The sequence below is a fragment of the Zootoca vivipara genome, chromosome 9 (genome assembly GCF_963506605.1).
Source record: "Zootoca vivipara chromosome 9, rZooViv1.1, whole genome shotgun sequence".
NCBI lineage: Eukaryota > Metazoa > Chordata > Lepidosauria > Squamata > Lacertidae > Zootoca > Zootoca vivipara.
This window is the reverse complement of record NC_083284.1, coordinates 67,535,415-67,554,357: the sequence shown is the minus strand read 5'-3', so window position 1 is coordinate 67,554,357 and position 18,943 is coordinate 67,535,415. Positions and strand designations below refer to the sequence as shown.

At 40.4% G+C, this 18,943-nt stretch overlaps 1 protein-coding gene across 2 annotated transcripts; it reads left to right on the top strand.

The window, feature by feature from the left end:
* Window positions 1–284: 284 nt before the first annotated feature.
* PI4K2B (phosphatidylinositol 4-kinase type 2 beta) lies at window positions 285–18,891 on the top strand. Of its 2 annotated transcripts, none has more exons than XM_035112803.2 (10): window positions 285–765; window positions 2,555–2,712; window positions 6,630–6,830; window positions 7,446–7,577; window positions 8,999–9,152; window positions 12,098–12,165; window positions 13,011–13,110; window positions 14,188–14,321; window positions 14,590–14,649; window positions 15,811–18,891. In XM_035112803.2, the coding sequence occupies exons 1-10, from the start codon at window positions 441–443 to the stop codon at window positions 15,982–15,984; spliced, it is 1,506 nt and encodes a 501-aa protein (XP_034968694.2). In that variant the 5' UTR covers window positions 285–440; the 3' UTR covers window positions 15,985–18,891. The 2 variants fall into 2 exon arrangements, with proteins under 2 accessions (XP_034968694.2, XP_034968695.2); XM_035112804.2 differs by having other exon boundaries at window positions 2,546–2,712.
* Window positions 18,892–18,943: the final 52 nt, after the last annotated feature.

Sequence of the window (18,943 nt, the reverse complement as noted above, 5' to 3'; positions counted from 1 at the left end):
ACATTTTGTGAATCTAAGTTTGGCCTCATCCAGGGGCAGTATTTCAATATAAGTAGGAAAATGAGAGTACCCCTAAACGTTTCTTTGGGGGGGCGGCGGAAGCACGGATAATAATAAAACTGAGTTTCACCTCCCCCGCGATGACAGGCCTTCCTCCTCCACCACCACCACCTGTAGCAAGGGGTTGCTGGCCCTTTAAATTCTCAGGTGAGGCGCTTCCGCCCTGCCTGCCTACCTCCTCCCTTTCCCACGCCCATCGTCCCGCGCCAGCCGCGCGCGCACGCGCAGTAGGCCCCCCGCGCTCAAACTCTCCCTCCCAACCGCGCCTCATCCAATGCTGCCCGGTCCCTGAGTTTTCCCTCAACTTCGCGAGAGGGAGGAGGAGGGAGAGGCAACCGGAGTCCTTTCGCCCGAAGCGCTCGCTGCTGCTTCTTCCCCTCATGGCGGAGTCCGGGGCCGAGCCGGTTCTCGGCCCAGAGGACGGGGAGGAGGAGGAAGAGGCTGACGACGAGGAGCTGCTCCAGCTGGAGACGGAGGCGGTGCCCGGCAGCAGGGCCGCCAGGGGGGTTCCGGGCGGCGCCGTCAGGGTCAGCCTCGGGGGCGGCGCGGCGGCGGCTGGGCCGCAGCTGGGCTACGATGGAAGAGCCGGCGACGAGGAGGGCGACTACGGCAGCAGCGACGGCGACGACGAAGAAGAGGAGCCTCTACTCGGCTTGGCGGCCTCGGGCCGGAGTGGCGGCCGCCAACGCCGCCGCAGCGCCACAGGTCAGAGCCGCCGCGCGCCCGGGTTCTGCCCCGGTTTGTTTGCTCGTTTCCACGGTGAAGCGAGTTCGCAGCGCCCAGGTGGGTGGGTGGGTGGCTGGCTGGGGGAAGGTGGTCGGGCTGTCATCCGGGGCCTTTCAGTATTTAGCCCTTTAAAAAAAAAAGAGGGGGAGGGGGTTAGAGCTGGACCTCCCTCCTCCTCCCCTTTCACTGAATTAAGGCGGCGGGGTTTCCCCCCCTCTCCCCCAGTATATGAATTTCCCACATCCCCGCAGCTGAAATAGAACCCTCCGTTTTCCTTCTTCGAGTGTAACCTTGCACCTCCCCCCCCCCCCAGGAAAGCAGGACGTGGCCTCTCTTGTCAGGTTAATCACAGGGAAGGGGCTATTTTTCTGCTTGTGTTTTTGACTTTTGTGTGTCAACCGCCACCCACTTTTATTTTTTTGATGTTTTGTGTAGCATCCGCATTTCGACCCTCTTTAAGTCCTACCGCCTCGTGATTTTTAGCATCCATAAATAGTGTTGTTGTTTTTAGCGTTCCAAGTGCTTAATTCCCCCTGGGTCCACAAACCTAGTGCAACAGATTGAGGTGGCAGTTGCTGGCTGCTTGTGATTGCTAATCTTTATTTATTTATTTATTAAAGAAGAAGCTTCTTGCAGGTGTAGGAAGCCAGAGACCAGGCTGGAGCCTTTCACCCCGATGTACTTGCATGCTGGGAATATTGTAGTAATAATAATAATAATAATTAATAATTTATTATTTATACCCCGCCCATCTGGCTGGGTTTCCCCAGCCGCACTGGGCGGCTTCCAACAGAAATATTAGAATACACTAATTTCTTAAAGATTAAAAGCTTCCCTAAACAGGGCTGCCTATTGTATTGGATCAATTGGATACGTTGCTTCCTGTTGGACCACAACTGGGGAGACCCAGCTTCAAATCCCCACTCAGCCTGGTAGCTCACTGGATGACCTGTGGGCCTGTCACTCTGCCTCAGTATAATCTACCTCAGTAGGGTTATTATGGGGATAATGCCATGAACACAAGTCTTAAACTCTGTGGTCAACAAACCCAAAACACATCCCTTTGCCTAAATCCTAAGGTGGTATAGTCTATTCCACCATTCCATTCTTTATTTTGCATGTGCAGACCAAGCCTAAGTAATCCTTGGAACAACTCTGTAAAGTAGGTTACTGTTGTTATCTGTATATTGCAGATGAAGAGGAGGATTAATAATCTGTTTTTGGTTACCCCATGAGCTCCTTGTAGAAGAAGTGAGGTGTGAATCAAGACGTCCCCAATTCAGAAATGCCATTATGTCTTAAAGCAAAAAGACCACCTGATGATATGGCTGATCAGATCATGTTAGCAAAACAGTGCATGAAAACACTGTTTGGCTCTCGTGTCTGGCAAACAGACATCCCCCCCCAGTAGGTATAGATATTCCAATTTGCTATCATAGTGAACAGTTGCTAATAGGTAGAAAGTTTAGGTAACCTAAATTGATAACTGAATTAGTTTGCTTTTCTCTCTCCCATTCCTTTCTCTCATATCCTAGATTGTCAACCTTCAGGCAGCAGCTGGCTACCTCATATTTTAATCTCTGTATAGCACTTAATAAATATAGGTGCTTTATAACTGTTATTGCAATCCCATGCCCGCTTACCTGGGAGTACACTCTATGTTGGGACCAATGGGAATTACTTTTGCATAGACATGTTTAGGATTGTGTGGTAAGTGATAAACCCAGTTGACAGTCCTAATTTAAACTGTTTTATTTAGCACATACAGGAAATGTTGGAAGTATTGCAGAAATGAACTTCTTCTTGGATGATCCAGAATTTGCTGAAATCATGCAGCAAGCAGAACAAGCCATAGAAAGTGGAGTCTTTCCAGAAAGAATCTCACAGGGATCCAGTGGGAGCTACTTCGTCAAAGATCCTAAGAGAGTGAGTGCATTGTTTCCCAGACATGTGTATACCTGATTGGTTAAAAAAAAAGGGGGGTGGAATAACCAGCAAAGTTAAGTACACATTGTCACATTGGGGCTTGTTTTATTAATCCCACACTAGGGTTTCTGCAGATGAAATGAAGAACCTGGGGAAAAATAGCCCCCCCCCCCAATAATGATCCTATTAAAATAATGGTAAAGGGTCAAAAAACACTTGCTTGCTTTTATAATGGAAGATCTTAAAGACAAAGGAACAAGTTGCATATGAAATTGTTATGGCCTTTGGTTAATACAATAAATTTTGGTATATTAACTACACTTCTTATCCAGCATGGCATCCTTGAGAAGGAGTTTGAAAAATGTGGATGAGAGAGTGGCAGAAAATATTTATTACTTGCCATAGTCTTGTGGTCTTTTCAACTTCAGTGAAGAAATTGGGCTTGAAGAATTCAAGTAAAACAGCTTTAACATGCAATCTGTTGTGTTGCAGCATTCTGTTTCAAACCAGTTCTGTGACTTTCTCATTACTACCTGTGGCAATAAGCAAACCTTTGTCTCTTTCTCAATTCATTTGTATTCACATGCAATATCTAAGAGGTCTGCAACAGCTATATTGCCAAAGTATGTTCCAGAATACGTCAGGAGTGCCAGGGTGTAGTTGTAACTCATTTGGCTTGTGTCCTTGTTTAGGGATGGAGAATTGTGTGGGTGAGCACAGGTTTAGGTTATAACCCTAACTCCACTTTACCTGGGAGTATACCCCATTTAATTCAGCAGAACTTCTGAATTATTCTGATATATTTATATACGGACATCAAATGTTCCTGCATTGCAGGGGGTTGGGCTAGATCAGGAGTAGGCAAGCTAAGGCCCATGGACCACAAGTAACCCATGTGGGTCGTTTAAGCGGCCCAAGAGCTGCCCCCGAACCGAGATGCCCGCTCGGCGAGTCCCCATGCACTGTGCTAAACTGGCGTAGAGCAGCGCGGGGACTTGCTTCCGCGGCACCGGAAATTGCATCTACGCAAACACTGGAAATTGTGGGCATGTGCGCTCATGTGCGTACGCAATCCTACTCACGGAGGGATCCTACCTGCTGGAGTGAACCGGCCCTGGCGAGGTAAACCTTGCCAACCCCTGGACTAGATGACCCTTGGGTCCCTTCCAATTCTACAATTCTACTAACATGGTGTATTATTTCAGTTTGGTTTGCTGAATATAAATGAACTATGTTAAATCAAGGTCCCGGTTGACTTTAGGGCAATGGGAGTTTTTCTGGAAACCCGTACTTTAGTAAATAGTAATATTTATACCCTGCCCATCTGGTTGGGTTTCCCCAGCCACTCTGGGCGACTTCCAGCAAAATATAAAAACATAATGAAACATCAAACATTAAAAACATAAAAAACTTACCAATACAGGGCTGGCTATCAAAAGGGGGAAGTCACAGGGCTGTAGATAGGATAGTATGGTCAGAAAATAGAATATTGACTAGCAGGCACAGTTGCTTTTAGTAGCAACCATTTTAGCTGGAGCTATGCGATTAGCTGTAAGAGGCAGTAGCCAATGTTGTATACTCAGAGCCAGAAACTCATTTCCCTGAGGCAGCATCTAGTTTCTAGTATACCATGTTAATGATTCTTGGCAGGGGGATTGTCCCATACCATGCCATGTGTGTACCATTGGTAGCAAAAGAGAAACCAAAGTACTGACTCAGCCATTCTGAGCCTTTTAAATTTGTCTTATTTAGCTATGTTTCTTACCTGCAGAAGATTTCTAGTAGAACTTTTTATTATATAGAGAGGCTAATGGGTTGTAAAATCCCAAGAGAACTGTTCTGATCAGTAGAACCAATAAGACAAAATGTATTGTGGCACCTTAGAGGCTGGCTGATTTGCTGTGACATGGGTTTTTGGCTCATCCTTATGAACTCAAATTTCTCTTTTGTTTAGAATGCAGATGACATACCCCACACTACTATAGTAGTGAGTTCAGTTGTTTCCCCTGTGCCATGTTGTTCCAACACAAAACAAGAAATCATTATTAAACTACTCCCCTTTCCCTCGTTCTCTCCCATTTAAGCAGTTTACAGGTACAGGCCTGCTCAACTTCAATAGTAGAACTGCATTGCACATCTTCAGGCCGCCCATATGTGGGTGCTCTCTCACTACATTTTAAGACTTGTCTCTAGGGAACAACTTACCTATCATTTTCAAAAAGTCAATTGGAACTGCGAAAGTGGTTGTGTATGTTTATGTGACCTGAAGTATGCTGCAGGCAAAGCAATCTAATAAAGTGAAAGATAATGGTCATATAAAATGCAGCCAAATTGGAGGTAACTGAAAGAGTTACCTGTAGTCTCTTGCAACTTGGAAAAATTCAATTAGATCTTATGAACTCAAATACTGATTTCCAATCTAAGGCTTTCTGTCTGACTTAAAGTGACTGAATGCTCCTTTTTTGTAATAATTCTATTTTAATGCAAAATACACATTCACTAATTCTCTTACTTAACTATCACTCTGGACAATGTATAATGGAGGTCATTGATTGCAGGATATGTAACTGGTGAATGTATTTATGAATGAGCCCTTGGTAATAAAGCAGTACAGTGGTACCTCGGGTTACAGACGCTTCAGGTTACAGACTCCGCAAACCCAGAAATAGAACCTCAGGTTAAGAACTTTGCTTCAGGATGAGAACAGAAATCGCAGCAGCGGGAGGCCCCATTAGCTAAAGTGGTACCTCAGGTTAAGAACAGTTTCAGGTTAAAAACAAACTTCCAGAATGAATTAAGTTCTTAACCCAAGGTACCACTATAGATACTAGGTCCAAGCTTGATGCAAGCTGTAAATGAATTACTTTTGAAAACTCCATTTGCACATTTTTAGTCGTTATCCATAGTGCCTTAGGGTATTTTACTGTAGGTTTCAGCATTATTTTGGTCATTCAGTGTAGCAAACCATATATAATAATAAGCATTGGTCAAATTGACATAATTCTCAGTTAGTACTAGGTTCAGTATATAGTCAATCTTTCAGCATACCTCAGGTTGCTACAAAGGTAAATCTAATATCAAATTGCCACTTTCAATGCTCCCGCATATGCAGAGCTAGAACTCAGCTAAATAGAAGTTAAGCTGAAAAGAAATAGAGTTCAGCTGAATAGAATTGCATTATATTCTTTCCATTCTAACATAGATCAGTTGTGATCCCAGATAAAACAAAAAGCAATTGCTTTGGTCTTTTTATTTTTAAAATACAGTACTCTATTTCTATGGGTACATAGGTTTTTTCTGCTGCATATGTCCTCTAAGCCATTCCTTTAGGCCACTCACGAGTAGTTTAGTGAAGGCATTGCAACTTAGAAGCTAAAGGAATCTGATTCCTCCCACTTAAAATGCACTATGTGAAATATGTGTTACTGTGTACACTGTTTGAGAAAGTGTGTGTACTTGTTTGAAGGGATTGCTTACACATTCATGAACCATTTTTGTGAACCAACTTGTCATGAATTTAGAATTTGCAGACCATTTTATACTGTACCAAATGAAGAGGGTAATGTTTTGTTTCTTGTTTTGCTGCCTTTTTATAAAGTGTATTTATATTGTACTTGAGCCACAAAGAATAGATTTTGTAAGAGCTGCTAGTCACCTTAACAAAACCCAGTAAAATAGTCTTGTTGCGCTCTCCAACCGTGTGACGCTAAGTCACATCACGCAATGCACAACAACATGGTTGCATTCCACAGTGTGAGTTGTAATAGGTGTGGCCCTAGTGAGAATTCTAGCCAAGGCTACTCAGGAGCCAAACTGTTCCATAGATGATAAAAGACCAGATGGACATAATACTTTCTTTGACTACTTTCAGAACGAAGGCATTTTAATAAATACTAACTACTTACTTCTTTCCGCAGAAATCTATTGGAGTATTTAAGCCAAAATCTGAAGAGCCTTATGGTCACCTAAATCCAAAATGGACCAAGTACTTTCACAAAATGTGTTGCCCTTGCTGTTTTGGCAGAGGCTGTCTTGTTCCTAATCAGGGATACCTCTCTGAAACTGGTGCCTATCTTGTGGACAGTAAATTGGGATTGGGAGTGGTGCCTAAAACAAAGGTAAGAAAGATTTATACCAGGAGTTTGTAGAAATAAGACTTTGCAACCTAATCAGTGTGTAACTAGGGGTGCAGGGTGGGTGGGAGGCACTGGGAGCCACATCGCGGGGGGGGGGCACTTACCATGTCCATGCCACATGTCTCTCCTGGGAGTGATGCTGTGGCTCAGGAACCTGCAGGCTCCGTGCTTCCCAAAAAAGCAACTTGGGCCTGCAAGGTGCCAGGGCAGAATGGGTTTTGGGCACTGGGATTCTGTTCCTAGGAAGTGATGACCAAAGTCACTGTGGCACATATCTAAATGTCTAACCAGGACAGCTGCAATAATTTCTACATGGGCTGCTTTTGAAGCCTATCCCTATACTTCAATTAGTCCAAACTGAGGCTGTCCATTTAATTACAGGATTAAGCTGAAAGAAGCACATTACACTTATGTTCAGAACAGCTATACTGGCTTCCCAATGTTTTTGGACAAGACAAAGTGTTTTTAATCTTTGAAGTTCAAAGTGGGTGAGGCCAAGTTACCTAAGCCAACACCTAAGCCCCTATATTAAATGTCCACACTTATAGTCACCAAAGCTAAAGACTCTAAATCCTGTTTTATGTTGTTTACTTTAAGGTTATCTGGATTGTTAGTGAAACATTCAACTACAGTGCAATAGATCGTGCAAAATCAAGAGGCAAAAAATATGCTTTAGAAAAAGTGCCAAAGGTTGGTAAAAAATTTCATCGAATAGGACTACCTCCTAAGGTAAGCCCTTTGAAATGCTTTATTTTCATAGTGTTTCAAGGGATTTCCTCGCTTTCTGTTGGTTAGAATTAAAAAAACAGTATCTCCTCATACCAAATGGCCAATTCTTGAAAGTGGGGATTGTGTCTCAGAATAAAAGTTAGAAAGAAAACCAAAAAGTTAGAAAGAAAAAGGAAAGTTAGAAAGAAAACCAAACACCTCACTGGGTATACCAACACTCATGGTTTTACTTTCGTTCCGAAATAATACTTTGTGGGTTTTGTAGGTCTTTTCTTTGACCACCTTTGTTTGTTTGGCCTTATTAAGACTGTTATCACTTTCTCCTTACTGCTGCCACTTACTTCCCATTAACTCCCTGTTGCTCAAAAGAGTCCTATAAATGACACTGAGAAGTTATCCAGGCTCTAGGAAAATATAGGCACAGCTGTCTGTTTGGCACAATTCAGAAGAAGTGCAGAAACAAGAATATGGCCAAGAAAATTGCTGAATAACATTTTTGGTTGTTACAGGTGGTGATGTAATTTCCTGCATAGTTCATGTGTCCCACCATGATTAGCATAGTCAAAATAATACAAATCAAGAGATATATCTCAAACTTGCATTATTTTCATAGGTCTCCACAACCAGGCTGTTCAAATTCAGAGTTCTAATGTGTCCATAACAGGGTATATCTTAAATAGTTCCACAACTGCCAGACTTATCTAGGGTTGCCATACGTCCAGAATTCGGTTGTCAGAAACAGTGTCTTGGCAGAAATTTCTGAAATGTCCAAGAAAAACCGGATGTATGGCAACCCATCTTGGCAGTGTCATTTTTTGCAACTATCCTTAAAAATAGCTCTTTTTTGCCCCAAAAGCTCGACAAATTTTGTGTCTGGATTTTCAGTTATTGAAATATGGCAACCCCAGCCTTACCTATTGCTTCAGTTTTCTTTTCCCTAGTATATGCTTGAATATTTTTGGCTGTTTTAACAGCTCTCGGATCTCAACTTTAATCAGTTTCATGGGCTGAATCTATTCCAAGTCCAAAGTTTTAGAGGACAAGTCTATTAATAGCTTCTGGTTATGATTATTATTATTTCTCCAATATGCCTCTGAATACCAGGTGCTAAGGATAAAAAGTGGGTGGATGCTATTGCACTTGTATCCTGCTTCTGGGTTTCCCATAGGCATCTGGTTGACCACTGCAACAACAGGATGCTGGACTGGAAGGGCCATTGACCTGAACCAGCAGGGCTGCTATTTTGTTCTTACGCTACATTTGTTCTTGAGGCAGGACGCTAAATAAATAATTTAAATTAATAAATTTAAAATAAGTAGTTTATATCATGCAAATTAAGTACAGAACACTACTTGGACATTAGGTACTTTAAAAATCAATTTTGTTCCTTTTCTTAATGCAGGGTTTATTTTAAATTTCAGGTTGGCTCCTTTCAGCTATTTGTGGAAGGCTACAAAGAAGCTGACTATTGGCTCAGGAAATTTGAAACAGACCCTTTGCCTGAGAATACAAGGAAACAATTTCAGTCTCAGTTTGAAAGATTGGTAGTGCTTGATTATGTAATCAGAAACACTGGTATTTAATAGTTTTTCTTACTTTCATAGCTCATATTATGACAGTCATTCTTTTGGCATACCTGTTCAACAAATAATTAGGTGGGCTCCCCGTGGGAAATTCCCTAGGGCAGTTGATTTGAGTGGGGGTCCATGTTAGTGCTGATCCTTAAATTCTCATTTGTTCCTTTGTAGCCCTATCTGTACCTGCCCCACACAGGTGAAGTCAGGGCTGGGACACGTGGTGGTGGTTTGTGGGGAACAGCCTCACAGATAAAATTGGGAGCCGTGCCAGTATTCATTAGGTCCTTGGCTTGAGGTTTTCAAACCCTATTTGAGAGATTTGACACTGTTTGAAGTAATATGCTTATACTGTGCTAGAGCAGGGATGGGGAATCTGGTTCAGCTTAAGGATCACATTCCCATCTGAGCAACCTTTTGGGGGGCTGCATGGCCGTGGTAGGCTTGAGCAGACAATAGATGTGAATTTTAATTTTGTGTAGTAGACTATCCTCCAGCTGGGAAAACAAGAAGCATTATCAGAACCCAGGGTCATATTTCAGCTTTGCAAAAATACTCAAGGAGGGTGCAAAGCAGGGCTGGTGAGCCTAGGAAGAGTCCTAAGGGTCAGTTATAGAGGATTGCATTTGGCCCCAGGCTTCTACCCCTGTGCCAAAAAAGGGCAATTGCTATGAATGTCCATTCTTTGATGTGATGTACTAATGATGTACTATGAATCTAGCAAGGGATTCCTCTTTAGAGGAAAGGCTTCTTATATTGTTACTTTGTGAAGGACTTCTGAGAGTTGTTGCCAGTCAAATGTTTGGGTTGGACTGATACTTGCATCTCTCTCTGTTCCTGAGTTTATAAAAGGCAGCTCATTTATACATAAACCCTTTCTAGAAGGGTAGCTGTGTTTGTCTCTTGCAGCAGCAGTATTCTTTTGTTGCTTGTAAGGGAGTAGAAATCTTTACTGTTTCATCATCATCATCATCATCATCATCATCATCATCATCAGGTTTTCAAATACATTCCTAGGAGCAAATGAGAAAGTGTGGACTAAACCAAACAGAAACTGTCACATCATAGTCAAGATGGTTGTGCTTCCTCATCAGTGTGCTGTCAGTAGTTTAGCTGGTGATCCTTTAAAGATGTGGGCAGCAAAATGTCATGACTGGCCCATGTAACAGAATAGCTATGGCTTTATCTACTGCAGAACTTCCCAAACTGTGTGTCATGATATCGGCTGCAGTGTGCCGTGTGAACGATCCCCACACTCCTCCTGGGGCTGGAAAGGGGTTGGTTTAACCTCCAGTTTGCTAGTAAAACTGAATTACTTTGTTGCGGAATGTCTAAAAAGCATGTCACCGACTTGAAAAGTTTGGAAAGCTCTGATCTGCTGCCTCACTGAGATTTATCTATGGGACCATTAAAATGATATACACTGTAGCAACATAGTGTTATTTGCAGCTTTGGTTCTTTAGAGATGTTTGACCTACACACTCAGCTGGACATAGCTCAGTTGGTAGAGCATGAGAAGCTTATTAATCTCAGGGTCGTGGGTTTGAGCTCCACATTGGGCGGAAGGCTCCTGCATTGCAGGGGGTTGAACTAGATGACCCTTGTGGTTCCTTCCAACTCTACAATCCTATGATTCTATGACTCCGCAATGCCTACACTTGTGGATAGCTTTTTTAAGGTTCCCATTTGGTCTCTTAGCAGCTACTTTGAACTAGTCAGAGGGAAATGGCTCCTGTTAGAAAATGTCACTTCTAAAAGGAACTGCAGCTGCAGAGGCGAATTAACTGGTGTTGGGGGCCAGCTCCTGTTTCTTCTTTCTAGTTGTCCCATGTATTCTTAAGTCTCCAAAAACTGTCCTACCAGTTGTTCTGATAGGTGGAAGGAAGCTCCTTCCTCAAATGCTTATTATATATATATATATATATATATATATACATAATCCATATATGGATTCAGATATGATGCAGTTCATAAGACAGTGTTATAATAGGACTAGGTTATATTGATATTGTCCTGGAATTTTTCATTCCAAAATAAAATAAAGACCATTGTTCCAAGAAACTTTGTTCATTGCTTGCTTTTCTGTAGTACATTAATTTTGTCATTAGTACAACATCCCAGATTCTCCACAACCTTTCTGAAACTAATGGTCCCATCATATTTTTACAAGCTTTCACAATACATATTTTCAGAGCTGAGAGGTAATGTATTACTTCCAGACCCCCCTCCAGTACTGTATATTTCAGATAACACAATAGTAGTGTTTTAAGGTCATATGGTATAGGATCCACTATTATTTCTGTAATGCAATTACAAATTGTCCTCCTTTTTTTTTTTTTATTGGACAATGTCAAAATATGTGTACAGTATAATATCTGAAAGAGATACGTTGACTTTCCAGTAACAGTTTTGCACAGTTGGATATATGTGACTTGATCAGCATGGTGTTAGAGTGGTCTAGCTTTTTATAAACATTTTCCTTTATTTATCTTAGTTGAATCTTGGCCCATGTCCAACTACATTCTGCTGTAGCCTCCTCAAATGTTTACTGAGCAGAGGAGGAATTTGTTCTGTTTCTTCCTTTATAAGTAAAGGCGTATATAAGCAAAGGATTCTTACTGTTCTGAAAAAGGGACCCAAATATTTTTGGGAACTTCTGCCTCAGCACAAATAAAGTCCCCCTTGTAGTTAAACAGGGGCAGGGAGGACAAAAAAGAAACCCATATAATGCAATTCAAATATGAATTGTATCTTGAGGCTTGCATGTTCTGACTATTGCTGCTTCATGAAGAAACTTGGCATTGTAATTTGGATGCAATTTTTATATAACTATCCTAATTCTCTAAAAATGATACATTTATGATAATCATATTGGAACTCATTTCAAATATATGCTTTATTCTAATGCATTTCACTGATTCTGCCCCCCCCCTATTTTATTTGAAGATAGAGGCAATGACAATTGGCTAGTCAGATATGAAAAGCAGAGTGATGAGAGAGAACTTTCTGATAAGGTAAGACAAAAGTTGCTCGTGCTATCATTAAATAATACAGATAGTGGTAATAAGACAGTGTCTGCGTTCAGGTTTACAATCTAAATGCCATGAGACAAAAGGAAAAGGAAATGGGAGGGAGGAGGAAAAAAGCAGGCGTAGACACTAGTTCTTAGTTCTTAGAAGAAATTGAAAGAGTTCTACTAGAGGAGGAGCCAAATGTTGCTGATCTCTCAGTTCAGCCCTGAAGCCCCATATGCATGTGTGTGTGTCTCTCAGCTGTAGCCTGATAAATGACAGGCTGTCAGCTGCTGATAAATGACAGTTGGAGAAAAATGAAATAACAAGCACACAGGTGTGTTACAGTGATGTTTCCTAAACCCTAAAATCAAATACGAAAGCTTTGTTGTTATGTCAGATATCATATTTGGAGTTCTTTTAAACCCACAACAGATTACACTTCCTATGCTATCCCACATGTTACATTCAAAATTATTGTTATGTGGATTACTGCAGGTAGAACAAACAGTTGATAAGAACTATCATCGCATTACATTAGGCCAAGAAAACAGAAGTGAGCACGCCCTCTCAGACTAATAAAAACACTTAGCTAGTGTTGCAATAAGGCAAGCGTTCAGCTCTATCCAGTGGTGGAATATATGTGCAACGTGGAATTTTTGATATAGTTGGATTGAGCTTGTGATATGATAATGAGCATGTTATAACCAGTAATTAATATATTTGATGTTTTTTGAGTCATTTGTCACCTATGTAGTGTTATAAGTATCTTTGTTTATTGTATAATCCTGTTTCTGTGACTATTCAGAATAAAAATAATTTTAAAACTAAAAGTACTTTTCTTGCAGGATATTCAGTGGATTGATAAAAAAGAACCTATTATTAAAATTGCAGCAATTGATAATGGTTTGGCTTTTCCTTTCAAACACCCTGATGAATGGAGAGCATGTAAGTTAAAAAACCAACAAGAAGAAGTTCAATAAATGTATCTACTTTTAATATGAGTGACTGTCTCTTTCTAAATAACTTGTTTTTCTCGTGGTACATCATAGCTTTATGTATTTTGATTATGTATTTACATAATCATGTATTACAATCATATGCATTACATATGTATTTACAAAATACAGTACATAGATTATGTATTTTGCTTATAGATGGTGTAAAATCTGAGATCTATTACTGTCGCCCATGTGAACCTCCCTAAGCACTAAGGTCTACTGGGAATGCAAGACTCTGCATCCTGTCTCTTGTAGTGGCAAAGGTGCAGGGTGGGGCATTTTATAGGGACGCGGGTGACGCTGTGGTCTAAACCACAGAGCCTACCGGTAGGGCTTGCCGATCGGAAGGTCGTGGTTCGAATCCCCGCGATGGGGTGAGCTCCCATTGCTCGGTTCCAGCTCCTGCCAACCTAGCATGTCAAAGTGCAAGTGGATAAATAGGTATTGCTCCGGTGGAAAGGCAAACGGCGTTTACGTGCAATGCTCTGGTTTCACCAGAAGCGGCTTAGTCATGCTGGCCACATGACCTGGGACAACTGCGGACAAATGCCAGCTTCCTCGGCCAGTAAAGCGAGATGAACACCACAACACCAGAGTCGTTCGCAACTTGACTTAACTGTCAGGGGTCAAAACTGTTTCAAAGGAAGTGCAACATGCCCCCACTTTTTTGAGCTTTCATCACCTTAGCAGAATGTCATTACTTATAACTGTTTTTGAAAAGAAAGAGAACAGTGTTAGATAATAATAATAATAATAATAATAATAAATATTAACTTGTAGCTGGTTGTTTTATATTTATTGTATTTTGTATTGTGTTTTAAGCATTAATTGGCATAAATTGCTCTTCTCAGCTGCATCTTTTTTCAGTCTTTCAACTTGTCAGTTAACAGGTTAATTTTAGTTCATTTTTAGCACAAGGTTGTAAGTAGGATTGTGTATATCAAATTGCATTTCCTGAAGTCAGCAAATGCATCTAAAAGCTTGACTATGTAAACCACCTTTTTTTCTTCCTATCTTCTGCTAGATCCATTTCATTGGGCTTGGCTTCCACAAGCAAAGGTCCCCTTTTCTCAAGAAACAATAGATTTGATTCTTCCTCGTATTTCTGACATGAACTTTGTACAGGATCTTTGCGAAGATCTTTATGAATTGTTTAAGGTAACTTCAAAAATATATTTGGCAGAACTAGTTAAAGTAGTGTGCAGTACCTGGCAGAAAATGTAAATGTTCCGAATTGGTGATAGCTGTGAAAGCAAAATGCTTGCAAATTATTTATGACAAATTTGGACCCCTGGCAAAATATGATTGATTTTATTATTTAAGGTGGCATGCTGTATACTGCTATAAATCTCTGGTTGCATAGGGGATGTATGGTTTGAGTTAAGAAACTTTCTGAAACTTTACTTTTTCATTTTTTTCAATTAAGACCGACAAAGGTTTTGACAAGGCTACATTTGAAAAGCAAATGTCTGTGATGAGAGGACAGGTAAGAATGCTTTTCATTATAACTGTTCCTTTTAAACAATTATTCCTCAGTTGCTCTTCATTAAAGACAAAGTCAGTAATCCTGTACAGACTTATCTAAGACTTGATGGTACTTCTGAGTAGAGGTATATAGCATTGTGCTATAAACTACATTGAATCTGGTTAAGACTTAACCGGTACTATAAACTGATGGGCCACGTAACCAATAACTTCATGTTCTTAAACAGCCTGGAAACTTATGGGTCAGTCTGTACAACGACCCCCCTGTGCCTCTACCGGTAAATAGTTTCTTGACTTTGCTGATCATCTTGCAGTTGACCTAGTAAGGATCACCACACACTCCGACCCATATGGATGTTTCCATATTGCCCATTCTAATTTATTTGTATATTGCATTGTCTACAAATACATTTGTATTCAGAGTGGTTAATAGATGGAAGTCTAAATATAGTAATCATACTACATCACTATGATATAACATTGACCATTAAACAATTTTCATTTCAAATATATTGGGAATATAAGTTAGCCTAAAATTTAGCAGTACTGTAGGTCAATGAAAAATATTCAATACCTTTGCATCCTAGGGTAGCCCCACAGCTGAGGACATTAGTTCCTAGCAACTGTCCCTCCTTCAAAAGTTTCTATACCTCTACTTGAAAGGTCAGAAAGTCACCTCATATTACTTCTGATACTCGGGGCCCCAGTGCTGGATAGTACGGCAAGGAAAAAGCCACCCCCTAATGCAAACCACCTAAACTTATTTTAGAAGTCCCCTCAAAACATGTTAAATTCTTATTTAGACAGTTCACATATTGCCCTTCATCTGAAGATCTCTAGGGCAGGTAGTGGCAAAATTCAATAAAATGCCATATACCTAAGATCATAAAATCACCAGAATTGCAAAAATCACAGCAGTTACTACACACCAGTGACCATTCACAAAACCCTGGGTTTAAAAGCCATGTTTTGAGCTGGTGCCTGAATTCTGTCAAAGTGGATGCCACCCAAATGTCATAGGGCCAGGGTGCCACCACAAAGCAGTTCCATTCACACATCAAATTTTACTTAAATTTTATGAAATTTTACTTCAGGAAAATGAGCTTGTACTATACTGCTATCTTTATAGGCAGTTTGATGCCATATACTTTTGTGTCTACAGATACTTAATCTTATTCAGGCATTAAAGGATGGAAGAAGTCCTCTTCAGCTTGTTCAGATGCCTCGTGTGATTGTGGAAAGAAGTCATGGTGGAGGTCAAGGACGAATTGTTCACCTGAGCAATGCGTTTACACAGACTTTCCATAGCCGGAAGCCTTTCTTTTCCTCTTGGTAGAGACACGTAAATGTCTTCAATTTAGCCAGACTTTCTGTTGTCTGAAAGTTTTAGAATAATGTAATTCTGCTGTACACAAAGTGCTGGACTGCCAAAACCTCAGAACTTTTAAAGTTTTGTGTTTTGAATGTAATACGTTTACAGTTTAAAATTGTGAAATTTTACTTCAGGGAAATGCGCTTGTCCTATAACTGTATTTTTATAGACAGTTTAATATTTTCTGTATCTAACATTAAAAGGGAAAAGAAGTTTACAGATGCCAAAGACTACTTCTGCATAAATTGTAGGAAAAAACTGCTCTGTTGGATACAAATGTCAGAAATCAAAGTCTTATTTTCCTTGTTGGAAATGAAGCACAGCCTTTTCATTCCTCTACTGCAAGAAAGCTGCTTGAACTTTTGCAACAATTACCAAATATCTACATGGGTTTCTTACAGGTTTATATTCTCAAATATTACAGATTTATATTCTCAAATATTACAGAATTATATCTTGATCAGTTTACTATGGAGATCTGGGACCAATACCATTACATCTTAATTTGGAGAATAAATGACATGAAAGACGAAGTTAATCCTGCAAATCCGAAGGAAACTTAATTATTTCATAATTTCTATGCCCTGGTTCTTTTTACTGAATACACAAACCCCCACAAGGTGGGGCTTGCATCCCTCCTTCCTTCTGCATCAACACTTTGAGGGTGAAGATGGGAATGAGCCTCAATTTATGCCCCTCACATACTTAAATTATATTGTGATGTACATCCCAGATGCAATGTGTGTGTAGATTTCACCCCTGCTTTAAAAAAAGGTGAAATTGTTTAAATGGGTCCAATTAATATATATGAAGCTCTCAGGTTATATGTTGGAAATAGATGATCAAGTGGAGGAGTGCTGATGAACTCCCCCATCTATAAATGGTACAGGTGGGGCTGTGTGGGAATATTTTCTAAATCACTCACAGGTAGTGTTCTCCCCACTGCCCAGCAACAATTGAATCAGCCACAGGCCACTTCCTTAATGCTTAAACAAATCCTTATAGGGAAAAGAAGACGAAGACATGTTTAATGTCCTTTATTGATACTTCAGGGTCTCCCAAGGTATTGAGTTCAGGATTAGGGTGACACTACATTTTTAGGAATGCACATACTGCTTGTCTCTTGCAGGGGTGGGTGGCATTCATTTGCATAGCTATGCCTTGTCTTGATTCTTTGTGGTTCACTTGTATAGATGGAGAATTGAAAAGGTTAATATATTGATCAATCGCTATATTATATAGGGTTTCTTGAAACTGCTATCAACACCCATTAAATCCGTCGGCTGATGCCAAAGTGGAAACCTTCTGTTATTAATATATTAAGAGCCTGCCCCTCTGAATTGTTGGATAGTAGTACTGACTGTGAATCAGAAGTTCATTCTGTGGATTCCTGTCCATTTATAGTCATGAAATTCCTCAGCAACCCAGAGCTATTTTGTGGGATTTAACTTAGCGTAAAACATCAGTTGCAGAGGTAATTTTACAGAAACTTGGAATTTAGTAATACCTGTTGTACATTCATTGTTCTGCTTGAATGTGAGGGCCTCGAATACCATCTGTAGGAAAGATTGCTTCTATGAAAAATGTCTTCTGTATTTTTAGCCATGCTGTTATCTCAAGCTGCTAAGCAATACTCCTGAACTCCCCAGATTGGCCTTTTAATTTTTTTATGTTTTGAGGGGGTTGATAAAATGTAGCATGTTAGAGTAATGCACTTGATATACTAAAATGTCTAAGCCTTAAAATGTAAAGCATACAGTGGATTTTTTTAAAAAAAACAAACTGTCACATTTCTAAGTTTACTGTGGCTTCAGTTTTTATCAACCCTTGTAATTTTTTTATGAATGCGTAAGATCGCCAGACTTTGCTCTCTTAAAACAATAAAAATGATGGTCTGAAATGTACCTCCTTTTTTCTCATAATTATAGCATCTGTATCCCACTTCTCTTCCATGAAGCTTAGGACTGGTATTGCATGAGTCCCACCCCTTTTATTATTATTATTATCCTTGCAGCAGTTATGTCAATTAATTCAGGCTGATGGAAGTGTGACTTGAGTTTACTCAGTTAATTTTATGACTGAATAGGATTCGAATCGATTTCTGGCTCATGTCTTCCAACTGTACTGGCTACATTCGTTATGTAACCATGCATCAAAGACCAAAATCACTTGCTAGTCTTTATGCGTAGCATCCGGGTATAGCATGTGTATGTGCTGCATAGACAAATTTATTTTCATGGGCAACCTTTGAAGGAGAGGTCATCAACCCCAAAAGTGTGAGAAATGATGGCAGGCATCCCCAAACTTGGCCCTCCAGATGTTTGGGGACTACAACTCCCATCATCCTTAGCTAACGGGGCCAGTGGTCAGTGATGATGGGAATTGTAATTCCAAAATCTTAGAATCAAGGTATTGAAGTTTATGCTATACAGGCAGCATAATGGGGGTGGGAGGAGGAGGAGTGTTTATGGTAATATTTATTATTTTTATTTACCTTTCCACCAAGCAGCTCAAGGTGACATATATGGTTCTCCCTCTTCCCATTTTATCCTTACAACAACCCTGTGAGTTAGACTAGGCTGAAAGATGGTGACTGGCCCTAGGCTGAGTGTGGACTAGAAAGAATACTGGTCTCCCAGATCTTAGTCCAATTACACAAACCACAACACCACACTGGTTTCATGTATCTGACGTAATGAGCCATGAGCATAGCTCAAATTAAGATCTCCAGAAGAAGCTGTACGTTGGAAATGCTTGGTGCAAATCTCAATTCCTCTGTACGGTAACTCAGCAGTTGCAGGTAAACAAACATCTTAATTGGGCTGCATGTGAGCTTAGGAAAACTGGAGTTGTTGGATCTCGGGGGTCTGACCCAAAGTTTCAGGGTTTCAGCTAGGAAAAATAGGAAAAATAGAGAAAGTAA